This window comes from Scomber scombrus, chromosome 11, assembly GCF_963691925.1.
Source record: "Scomber scombrus chromosome 11, fScoSco1.1, whole genome shotgun sequence".
Lineage (NCBI taxonomy): Eukaryota > Metazoa > Chordata > Actinopteri > Scombriformes > Scombridae > Scomber > Scomber scombrus.
The window spans coordinates 3,922,299-3,934,798 of record NC_084980.1 but is presented as its reverse complement, the minus strand read 5'-3'; the positions used below and the strand labels follow the sequence as shown (position 1 = coordinate 3,934,798).

At 38.5% G+C, this 12,500-nt stretch overlaps 1 protein-coding gene across 2 annotated transcripts in view; it reads right to left on the bottom strand.

The window, feature by feature from the left end:
• The window catches only part of dpydb (dihydropyrimidine dehydrogenase b), a 16,474-nt gene that overhangs the window by 3,768 nt on the left and 206 nt on the right, over nt 1–12,500 (bottom strand). For both annotated transcript variants that reach the window (XR_009926954.1, XM_062428431.1), the window contains exons 2-18: nt 9,832–9,942; nt 9,589–9,671; nt 8,405–8,492; nt 8,098–8,259; nt 7,559–7,755; nt 6,709–6,790; nt 6,372–6,459; nt 5,840–5,947; nt 5,486–5,655; nt 5,188–5,398; nt 3,984–4,168; nt 3,358–3,573; nt 2,643–2,807; nt 2,383–2,451; nt 2,185–2,268; nt 1,883–2,003; nt 1,593–1,712 (exon numbers count right to left, since the gene is read on the bottom strand). Coding sequence is in view for 1 of the 2 variants with exons in the window: in XM_062428431.1 (XP_062284415.1) it covers nt 1,593–1,712; nt 1,883–2,003; nt 2,185–2,268; nt 2,383–2,451; nt 2,643–2,807; nt 3,358–3,573; nt 3,984–4,168; nt 5,188–5,398; nt 5,486–5,655; nt 5,840–5,947; nt 6,372–6,459; nt 6,709–6,790; nt 7,559–7,755; nt 8,098–8,259; nt 8,405–8,492; nt 9,589–9,671; nt 9,832–9,942 (2,260 nt within the window). In the remaining variant the exon portion in view is untranslated. The remainder of the gene's footprint in view (nt 1–1,592; nt 1,713–1,882; nt 2,004–2,184; nt 2,269–2,382; nt 2,452–2,642; nt 2,808–3,357; nt 3,574–3,983; nt 4,169–5,187; nt 5,399–5,485; nt 5,656–5,839; nt 5,948–6,371; nt 6,460–6,708; nt 6,791–7,558; nt 7,756–8,097; nt 8,260–8,404; nt 8,493–9,588; nt 9,672–9,831; nt 9,943–12,500) is intronic.

The following is a 12,500-nucleotide window of genomic DNA, read 5'->3' as shown; positions in this document are numbered from 1 at the left end:
AAGTGCTTGGAAGCGGCGCCTCACCAAGAACTCGCTCAGTGTGCACATTAGGTGTCACTTTAATTCATTCAAGTTACCTACAAATCCAACTGCTAAAAATCTGTCTAGTGGGTGTCTGTGTGTGAATTTGCTTGCACAGTATGTTACGATACAATACAATACGATATGATACAATGCGATACGATACGATGTGGTACGATACAATACGATACGATACGATACGATACGATACGATATGATACGATGCGATACGATATGATACGATATGGTACGATACAATACGATTCGATACGATACGACACGATATGGTACGATACAATACGACACGTTACGATACAATACGACACGATACGATACGATACGATATGGTACGATACGATACGATATGATATGATACGATATGGTACAATACAATACAATACGATACGATATGGTACGATACAATACGATATGATACGATATGATACGATATGATACGATATGGTACGATACAATACGATACGATATGATACGATATGGTACAATACAATACGATATGATACGATATGATACGATATGGTACGATACAATACGATACGATATGATACGATATGGTACGATACAATACGATACGATACGATATGGTACGATACAATACGATACGATACGATATGGTACGATACAATACGATACGATACGATATGGTACGATACGATACGATACGATATGGTACGATACAATACGATACGATACGATATGGTACGATACGATACGATACGATACGATACGATACGATACGGTACGATGCGATGCAATGCGATGCGATACGATACAATTTATTGTCCCCTCGAGAGAATTTGTCTTGGACTCAAGCTGATACATAAATAAATTACCACCAACACAAAAAACAATACAAAAACCACACATAGAACATCCACATATTGCACACGCCACATAATTGCACACACCACACGTTGCATGTACCCCCCAAATAGTATATTGCATATCTCCCATATTGCACTTATCCCAGTGGAAAGATAAAAAGATAAAAACACCATTGCACGAACCCCCAGCCTCACTTAGCACCATTCATAAGTCGAATTGCGGTTGGCACAAATGAGTAATTGAAGCGGTTAAGTTTCCAATAGGGTGCTTTATAACTTCTGCCCGAGGGAAGCAGCTCAAACTCAGCATGGAACGTGAGTTGTGTCTGAAAGTATGTTACTTTGTTGTCATTCTGTATTGATTATATGTGCCACTATCTACTCTACCTGTCAAAACATGATAATAGAGGGACTCCACTATTTACATTTTGTTGGTTTGATATGGGCTTTGCAGGCCAACAAGCTGGCTTTATAACTGGAGGTGTTTGAAAAGTATTGTTGTTTACCAGGCAGAGAGACCACACTGAAAGACTGTATGAAGTTGCATTATGGGTGTAGGATAAGTATAGGATCCAATGTGTCTGGAGTTTGACCCAAATTGGAGACTAAAAATCAGGCTTCTGCAGCTTTCATTTTGACCATTCTCTTTTTTTCAATCTGTCTTCTGTGAATCCACAACTTCTAAAGGGGTTTGTGTATATGATTGTATGTTTTTTAATGTGACCTCACCGGACACCCCTCCATATGTGGTACGTTTGCCCGCTCCGACACCTGGCCAGGGCGAGCCGTCGGCCTTCAGTCCCATCATGCCTGAGACTGTGTTGGTGGCTGTTACCCCATCTGCTCCACCTGTAAAACAACATTCAACATGTGTATGGATGTCTACAGATGTTCATGATATACAAAAGCTGTCGAATTGAAATCATTTGTACTATGCAATGTGATATGATGTTATAACATACAGCTGCAGAAATGATATGGAGGAGGCAGTAGGAGGGAGGTTAGTTAAATGCGTTTACCTTCTTGTGCAGCCGTGGCGATGTCGACAATGTTGGTAACATTCGGTGTCAGTTTGGCAAAGAATGGAATGGAAACGGCGGCACGCACCCAACGACAGATGTTTCGCACCAACTCTGGGTCCTAATGATCGGCAATACACAAAGAATTTAGCATGTTAAACTGCTTGAGAAATGAAAGATGTCAAAGATTGTATACAGTATGTCGATATATACTGTATGCTTACAACAAGTTAATCTGTGTGTATAGACAGTATGTCACAGTGTGTGTGTGTGTGTGTGTGTGTGTGTGTGTGTGTGTGTACCTGTCCACAGGCCAGTCCCATGCCTCTCTCTCCCATCCCGTGAGGACAGGACAGGTTCAGTTCCAATGCATCTGCTCCTGATTTCTAAAACACACAGATTTCTCTAATTTGTACCTTCCCAAACAACACAGGTGTAATCTGTGTATGTGTAAATGGTGATTATACCACGGGTGAAGGTTATGTTGGCATTTCTCTCACCTCAGCCATCGTGGCCAGTTCTGTCCAGTCCTCCTTGTTGAAGCTACACATTATGCTAGAGATCACCACCTGACAAAAAGATAGGGAAATGTTATTTTTCTAATCTTCTTGTCCTCTTAAAAGCAATGCAAGTCCACAACAGCTGGCAATTTGATCAAAACAGGTGAATTCATTTTAGATTAGACAATTCAAACAATTCTATAAATGATCTATAAATCTGCATATTACTTTGAAATAGAAACTAGGGACAACAGACTTACATTGTTGGGGAAGTCCTTCTTCAGCTCTGCAACGGACTGACACCAGTAGACTGCTGTTTTCTCACTGATGAGCTCAATGTTGAGGAAGGAGCCCTGACCTGGTCCGAACACGTGACCGGAGGTGGTGCCACGCACGATACGAGGAGACACGTTGGTCACCAGGTCCTGCAGGGATACAAAGACAAAGGGACATTTAGGTGATGTAATGTGCTCTCCCAAAGATATACTGGAGTTTCACAACTATTGCTTACAACAGATGTAAATAACTGATCGCCTTTTCTAAACTCACACCTTAGACTTCATAAAAACCCTCTAAAAATAGTATTTTTTTCACATGGTCAATACTCAGTAATACTCAGTCATACTAATGTATGTACATGTAACAGTAAACTCATAATAAATCTACCACAAATTGTCACAGGATGCCTAAAGTGGGTAAATAGATATATAAAGTGGTCACCATAGTAAGTTGTTGTTGTTGTTTCTGTTACTAGAACTATTAATCTCTTAAAGTTTAATTTTAAAAATGCTTAGTTGGCATTAATTGGACCCAGAAAAACTCCAGTTTCCTGCATGTTCTCTGTTGTTTTGACACAAATGGTTTTGTAAAAAATACTTTTGGGTCAAAAATAATAATTTGTGTGCAAATTACTGACTTGATTGGCCCCTTACAGCAAGTTTGAGTGTGTGTGTGTGTGTGTGTGTGTGTGTGTACCTTATCCAGTCCGAACGTCTTGGTCAGAGCGAAGCCCCATCCTTGTTCAAAAGCTCTTCTGATCATGGCTGTGCTGGTGGTGGGAGGAGCAGAGGCCAAACCGAATGGGTTGGGAAACTTAATTCCACAAACCTCGACACTGATGTCCACCTGGTCTATAGCACTGTAGAACAACGGCAGCTTGGGAACTTTGTCCACTTTATGTCCATACAGGGACTGCAGAGGAAAGGGAGAGGACATCATCGATACTACATTCTATGAAGTTATGCCTGGGGGGCCTGGGGTGATGTATTCTTAGATCTGTCTAGAGAATAATCTGGTACCAAAAATGTTCTGCCAACTGATAAGTCTTAAAAGTCGTAGTTCCTACCGCACATGAACATACCACAGCACGACACCGTGACATATGTAAGGTATACAGACAGAGCTTCCCATAGCAAAGGGGATAAAGCATCCTAACACAATGGTATGGAGCACACTATGTTAGGTCTGTCAGTTAATTCAGTCACAAACTGGGAATGAGAGTGCAGGTTTTTCAAAGTTACAGCATGTTAAGAAAAGAGTCCTGAATGTTAAAGATTTGGCAAAAGTATAAAGCAGAGATAATCTCAGTGGTTCACATTTACCTGCATGTATGTGTGAATATGCCATGAGGCCTGTTTGCCGTCATTCACTGATTCCACTGAGGTGTTTGCCAATCCAGCGATGTCTCCTCCTGCAAACACCCAGGGCTCACTGGTCTGCATGGTGTCTGTGTTAATCTCTGGAGTACCCCAGCGCGTCAGCTTTACAGGAGCCATGGCCTCAATCACTACACACAAACAAAATATGTAGGAGCTATAAGGCAGCAGTATACATGTCATTGCACATACCATCACAAGCCTAATCTGCTGTGTCAACCTGGCCTGCAATGATGACTTTTTGATATTATCTTTATATAATATTAAATGGCAAATGTGATCACAGACTGGATTGTGTTCAGAGGCTTTTTAAGATTGAAGGATGGGTTTATATACCACACCATAGTCACAGGGGTGGATGATGGATGTACAAATCTATCTGTGGTTAGGTTTAGGAGTTTCAGATCATGTTTTCAGTTAAATGTTAATAAGCATATTGTGTCTCTTGCACTTTTTGTCTTGTTTGGGACTGCCTCATCCACTATATGGAGACAGTCCTAGATGGTTCCCATATAAAAGCTTTGTGAAGTGGCTGATTGCTGCTCTTTAATGGAGGTGGGCCGAATAACCAAATATATTTTCTATTGTAAAACCAAAAAATAATGTTTGATAAGCCATGAATCTAACTTTTGTGTCACTTGTTCATGTTTATTTGTGTGGAATGGGTTCATCGTTGCCCCTTGTGGCAGCTAGGGGGAAATACACCCTATATGATTGTAATTCCCACCAACCATCGAAATACCAGTGGGTGATTCCTCCGTTTAGCTTCAGGGGGCAGTAATGAGTAATTACTACTGAGTGCAATAGAATTAGGCAAAGACAGCACAACATACAAAGTCTTACTTGCACAATTGATGCAATGGTGAGATTTATGTGTTTTAAAATACATGTAACATATCAGTGGAAATGTAACTGATACATTCTGTGTGATCATTTTTGCAACTTGACAGATATGTTAATTCATATTTGCTTATTATTTACCAGGCCACATAATACGTCCAGCATTACATTTCCTACCACTAGATTACCAATTAGGAGACAGAGTTGCAACCTAACTGGTTGCATCCAAAAATACAGTAGCATCAAAGTAGCTTTAAAAATATAGTAAATCACAATGTTTGCATTTTTGTCAGCTGACTAGTTAATTTACCTTGTGGGTTGCTGAGCATGGAACCAAAAGCACTGATGATGTAATCGGCTTTCAACCTGACAATTTGGTCCTCATCTTCCAGCCAGTCACCTTCCTCATTCTGCTCGGTGCGACAGAACTGTAACCCGGCAACGCGTCCGTTCTTCATGATGACCTCACGAGGGGACAGGAAGGGCAAGAACTCGCACTGCTCTTCTTTAGCCAACTCCATCTGATAGACAACACATGTATTCATTTATCCATTCACTTAACCACCTGCCAGTATCCGTTAATGATCCATCTCTCATCTATACTGTACCTCTTCAGGAACAGCCCTGATGTTGGTGAAGCCCTTCCTGAAGCAGACGAAGACTCTCCTGGCTCCACAGCGGAGAGCAGAGGTGGCACAGTCGAAAGCAGTGTCTCCAGCTCCCAAAACTATCACCACTCCTCTTAACTCTGGCAGGGAACTGCGACACTGACACATACCTAGACAGAGTGAGGCAGGGAGATAGAGTAATGTGAGATTTTGACATTTGAGCCAACACACACACACGTTTAAATTTTCTCATTAGTACCTACATATGTGAGTTGGTTGAATTGATGTCACCAGCATAAAACTGTGTTTGTATGATTTGCATGTTTGTGTCTGTGTATGTGTGCACTACTGTACCCTTCTTGCTGGCTGAGGCCACCATGGGTAGAAAGTCTTTGGAAGTGAAGAAGCCTTGATCCATGGTTAAACCCTGGAAGGTTTTAGCTCTGTTGGCCTGAGGGAGACCTGATATCACACACACACACACACACACACACACACACACACACACACACACACACACACACACACACACACACACACACACACACACACACACACACACACACACACACACATTGGAAGAAAAAGGGTGTGAAACAGTGTGAATGTATATGATTGTTAAAGGAGCAGTCCAAAAGTTTAAAATGTTTACTGTATGAAAGTATGCATATGCAGTAATCGAAAGCTCTTATATGTATGCAAGGCAAGTTTATTTATATAGTGTATAATTGCTTTACGTAAAACATAAAAAGCATCAATACAGGATATAAAAGCAACACATGGTAATAAAGGAAGACATTTAAATGCAATGAAAAGTGTTAAATTGGAAATAAAATATGACATATGATATGCATCACTGTTGTTTTAAATGATGAGAGACACTCACCAATCCCCATGAAGACTGCCTTGTATCCCTCTTGTTTCAGAGACGTCAGAGACATTCCATTAATGCCTAGACCCTTTTCACAAACCACCTAATGTGTACACACAAATACACACAAACAAGTTTAAACAGGACTGTGCAAGGGAGCAAATCATTAGAACTCTATGTTAATCTACATATCCAATACTGTCGTTCCATTATCTTTATCATCTTTATCATTTATTTTCTTGTGTGTGTGTTTATATCCAAAAATACAGTACAGTAAACTATAATTTTATGTTCCAACCAAGAGGATTAAGCCTTATCTATTTCAGTATTTTAATTTATAGACACATCATACCTTGACTCCCAGGTCCTTCATCAAGTTTATTTCAAACTGGACAACCTCAAAGGGAAGCCGGAACTGTGGGATTTCTGATGTGCTGCGTTGAAGAATACATATTTTGTTGATTGTTTGTGATCAGTAAACCACTGAAATCCTGCAGCTCTGATAATCTAACATAGAAGGATGCTTTGTTTCATTAAGCTAGTTTGGAGCTAATGTGAGCACGCAAAGTCGAGTTTATTTCATGACTTTAAAACACAAATCTCAGACGTCAAGCACTGATCGCATTAATTCATAGGGAAGAAATCAGGGATGTAAAGACAAAACCGCAGCAGCAAATATATTACATAGAGAATAAAGTATTACAGTACAAAACAAACAAGAACACTGACATCTGACAGATTTACTTTAATATTAGTTCAGTCTGAGGTGAAGATAAGCCTGAAAACTAATCTCACCGGGAACAGGTTTGAGGAATATGTTACCATGGTTACTTAGGTGAAACTTTGCGTAAACCTCCTATATCAAATAGAATCTGCTGAAAATAAGTCTGACTTACAGAAATAAGCCTGGCTCAATTGGTTATCCTGCTTTACGAAACAACTTCATGGTCTTCCTTATTATCAGCAACAATTGTAAAAAAAAATACTGTGAATTTAGATCATTCGTAGAAGTTAGTCAGATTACCTTGCGACATCTTCCATTTTATACCACTTATTTTGCTTTTAACAAGAATATATTTTTAATTGATAGCTGTTATTGTCATTTATTTATTGTGATACTTGGTACGATACGATACGATACGATACGATACGATACAATACGATACGATACGATACGATCTACGATATATATGATTTGATACCTTAGCCCTCCGGTGTACTTCTGTTTCTCGAATACGGTGATATTATCATATCCAAGTCGGGCCAGGAAGGAAGCACAGCTGATTGATGCGGGTCCACAGCCAATCAAAGCAATCGGGGCATGGTAAGACTCTGGCATCTCATTGGCTGGTGGGAGCTCAGGATTCCTGATTTGTGGGATGCCCATCTTACTGAATACCTGAGAAAAGACACATACAAACAAATACAATTAAAATACTGTGTTTGTCAAGATCTTTAATGGACTGTATTCATAAAATAACTCGTATCTAAACCCTCTCAATACAACGTGGTCTATGTACCATGACTTAAGTAAAGAGTGGCCACTGTGGCTACAACTAGCAAGTACAGGCAGATGAGACATTTTAAGATTGGGAACAAAGTTTCTGTGATGAAAGCAGTAAATCCAGTAATCTTGAGTTATGATGGTTGAACTATTATTTGAACTCCAACAGTTCACACAGTTGAAAAAAATGGTTCAATATGTTTTTATACAGTTTTTTGGACAATGGTACAAATGTACCTCAGTAGCAAACTGCTGTAACCCTCCAATGTTAATGGGTCCTTCCTCAGAGGCATACAGGTTGCAGCCCCCAACACACAGCTCTGATGTGGGACAAACCATTCCACAGGTCAGACCCAGGGGGTTGTCAGATAGGATCACCCGCGCTGCTCCATAGTAGTTCTGGTATATACACACATAGATACACACAAATATGTATGATCATGACAATTAATACTGCAATGTATCATTTTCTGTAGTCTTCATTCTTTGTTTGTGAGACATCTTCCGCATGATTTTATGAATGTATGTATGTATGTCACATTACCTTATTAGAGATACTTGTAATAAATGACTTGATATCCAGGTTAGTCGGGCAGCTCTTCTGACAGGGAGCATCAGCACATTTTAGACACCTAAACACAGATTTTACTTTTATTTGACCGTTTCATCAAGTTGCATCAGTTTGGTCTAAGAAATCAGCACCATGGTAGACATTAAATGTGATTTCATAATCAGTCAGCCATAAGTATTATAAGTTTAATGTAGTATGCAGTATTACAGTAAAAGTACTGCAGTATTATGAGTGATGTAGTATGCAGTATTACAGTAAAAGTAGTGCAGTATTATGAGCGATGTAGTATGCAGTATTACAGTAAAAGTACTGCAGTATTATGAGTGATGTAGTATGCAGTATTACAGTAAAAGTACTGCAGTATTATGAGTGATGTAGTATGCAGTATTACAGTAAAAGTAGTGGTTTGGTCCTCTGACTGATATATTATTATATGTGACATCATTAGATTATTAATAGTGAAGCATCAGTGTTAGAGCAGCATGTTACTGTTGTAGCTGCTGGAGGTGGAGTTAGTTTACTCTACTTTATATACAGTTAGCTAGTTTAGTCCAGTGGTTCCCAACCTAGGGGTGGGGCCCCTCCAAAGGGTCAGCAGATAAATGTGAGGGGTGGTGAGATGATTAATGGAAGAGGAAAGAAGAAAAAACTAAGTTGTGATACACAAATGTGTTTTCAGTTTTTGGATTTTTTCTTTAATCTTTGATTTTTGTTGAAATTTTGGATCATTTGAACATTTACTGAAATGAAACCATGTGAGAAGTTTAGAGGTAAAAATCAGTATTTGGTGGAGCTGTTAACAACTCATAGACATCTGAAATGTGAGCCTGACTACACAATGCTTTTAATAAGAAACCACTGGTTTCATCTTTAACAATGTGTTGTATTTTAAAAGCTTGTTATATTATCCATTGTGTCAAATCTTCACCTGAAAAGTAACTAAAACTAATAAATGTAGTGGAGTAGAAAGTACAATATTTCCCTCTGAGATGTAGAAAGAAGCATCACATGGAAATACTACAGTAAAGTACAAATACCTCAAATTGTGCTTAAATACAGTAGATGACTAAATGTACTCTACACCGCTGGTTTAAGTCCGTTTAAACTGGTATTTGTGTAAAAAAAAAAAAAAAAAAACTCAAATCATTCACGCTAACCTCAGTGCTTCTCGTAGAGCTCCACGCTCGCTCAGCGTGGTATGTTTGATGTCCTCAAAGTTGTTCTCTAACTTCACGCAGGACTGAAAGAAAGAAAGAGTGGGTCAAACTGGAAGAGAGAGGAGGATTGAGAGAAATGAATGGTGTAGCAAAGAGGAAAATATTAAACAAATTCTCTGGCTAGACTAAAGCCACATTAAATCTAAGCTTAAGTTTTGTGTGTATTTGAATGGTATCCCTCACATCACAGTTCTTCTCAGGGTTTCTCTTCCAGTGTTTCTTTTCTTTCTTCTTGCTTGCCGTCGACATAATCTGGGCATGAGTCTTCACTCTGGGATTCAGAGCCAGGATGCTCTGTCAAAAAAATGTATTGAGAAAGATCAACACAGTAAAATTGATTTCACTTTAATATTTTGTCAAGACTTGTCAATAATCATCTTTTCATGAAATATGAATGTAACATTTCATAGGGTTTGTTTTTACATATAATTACATATGTTCTTATATAGAATCTTTAGAAATATGAATTATAAATAGCAAAGGAACCAATTCGTAGTTGCTTTGTGAACCAATGTTATCACACACACATGCACACACACATACACACACACACACACACACTGATCTGCAAAGAAAACACTGAAACACAGGGAACATTCTAGGAAGTTTGTTTGTTTGGGGTCGAGGCGATAAGATAACGAGGAGCTGCCAGGTCAACGTGCTGTCCGACGAATCCGAAACAGCGGAAATGAAGATATCTGTTATCTCACCTTAAAAAACTATCTGATTAAATCAGCAAGACTCTCCGTGATTCTCTCTCATTGTTTTGGTTTTGAGTCAAGGTATTGATTTACAGTCCCGAACATGTTAATATATAATCGCATGTTTATCTGGAGAAAACAACTGTATCAAATACATTATTTAAAATGTACTATCATCATCAATTTGAATTTAACCGCCCCAAATTTCCCATTTCCCATCATGTTTTCATATCCAATTCCTAATTATCAGGTTTCACTCAGAGTGTTTTCTTTAAGTTATCACCTGCTGCTCACTCCATTATCCATTAAATCTATTGCACCATCTGTACACGTGCCGACTTATCTACCGCTACAGCACAAGGCTTGTTACATAATAACATGAGGTCATATTAGGGCTGCATAACATGACTTTTTATGCTTTTAATCTACACTGTTAACCCTCACATACTCTTCATATTCTACACCCTTGCAGTATGTTCCCCTCATAAACGTGTCTATACCAAATTTGGAACCACAGATGTGTTTAGAAAGCATCGATAATCGATCTGACTGATCAATAAATGTGTGATTAAACCTTGATTCATGTTTCAGAGAGCAGAGAGAGTGTATTTTTTTAGCTTTTACACCACTAAACATCTCCTATCACACAATATCATGTCCTATTTTACCTAAGACATGAAAATATAACATAGCAATAATGATGGAAATGTATTTTATAACTTTATGGAAGTGTGGGGTTTATTGTATAACCGTTAGAGCCATCAGTCTTCACTGCTACATCATAAAAAGAAATCCTCATAACTACTATCTTATAAAAAACTATGAACTATTCATTTCACTAAAACACATGGCAATAGGTACGGGTCAAATTCGGACAAAAAACATTTGAAATATTTTCATTTTCGTGCATTTTTGGGAAAAGTCATCAAATTTCTGAGTAAAAGAACATTTGGGGTGTTTTTACAGCTGTCAAATGTCAAAATGGGTCAAACTTGACCTGAACAGTATGTGAGGGTTAAACATGTTAATGTGGCATATTAGCATACTCTCTAGAAAAGAATAGGGCTTACTACTCCAATCAGTCCCCCAAACATCTTGTGAGTGCTGTATATTCCACAAATCAACAACTCTATTGACCTTTAAAGCTGCAGTAGGCAACATTTATGTTCAAATCTATCCATTTAAAGGATGGGTTCACCATTTTTTCGAGTCTGTCTTAAATCAACAATCAGGTGATCGATGAACATTAAAACATGTTTTTTCTTGCTGTAATCATTCCTCCTGTTCATATTGACCATAATTCATATTCACCATAATGTACTAAAAAAATACACAGTCTAAAGCACCACAGACCAGCTAGGATAAGAAACCTGTGCTACAATACTTGCAATCAATGGAATGACCAATGTGCTGTTTCCAATTTCACTCCCATCTTTCTTTAGCGGTGGCCAGTTTTTCTGGGAAAGTGTCATTCTTTTGAAAACCACAGCCACATGGATTCAGTCATGTGTGCAACATTACAAGGCCATGGATTAGTCTCGTCCTGTTAAAAGTGTTAATCCCCGAGATAAAATACTTGTGAAACATTCTTGCACCTGCAGCGCGTAGAGGTCACCTTGACTTCAATGACCGATTCGTTTTTAAAATGATTCCGTGACACTTAAAGCAGTTTAAAAATGACTAGTTTTACATTTTCTTATGAATAGATTGTATCACCTTAACTTCACCCACAGCATGGATACGCTTAACTATTGTAACCTGAACCATATCAAAGGGATCTAGATGGGGAAAAATGCAGCCTGGGTCACTCTCAGCATAATTACATTGTAATTGAACTCTTATGCCATTTACATGCTGAGAATGTAATTGGAACACAATGGGGAAAATGTTACGATTAGCACACATTAGAGTCCTCTGTTATCCTCCCTGTTACACCCAGGATTGTAATTTTATATCATAATTTGTGGTTTATAATCCAAAATCAGTGATTAGAAGAACAGCCACAATAAAATCCTTTCAGAATATGCATCATTGTATCTTTTAGTCTACACTATTTGAACCAATTGGATACTTTATGCACTGCTAGTCTACATTATGAAGATTCATTTAAACCAAGACATGTCAATTGATTGTGTTCATGGTGGATTTGTA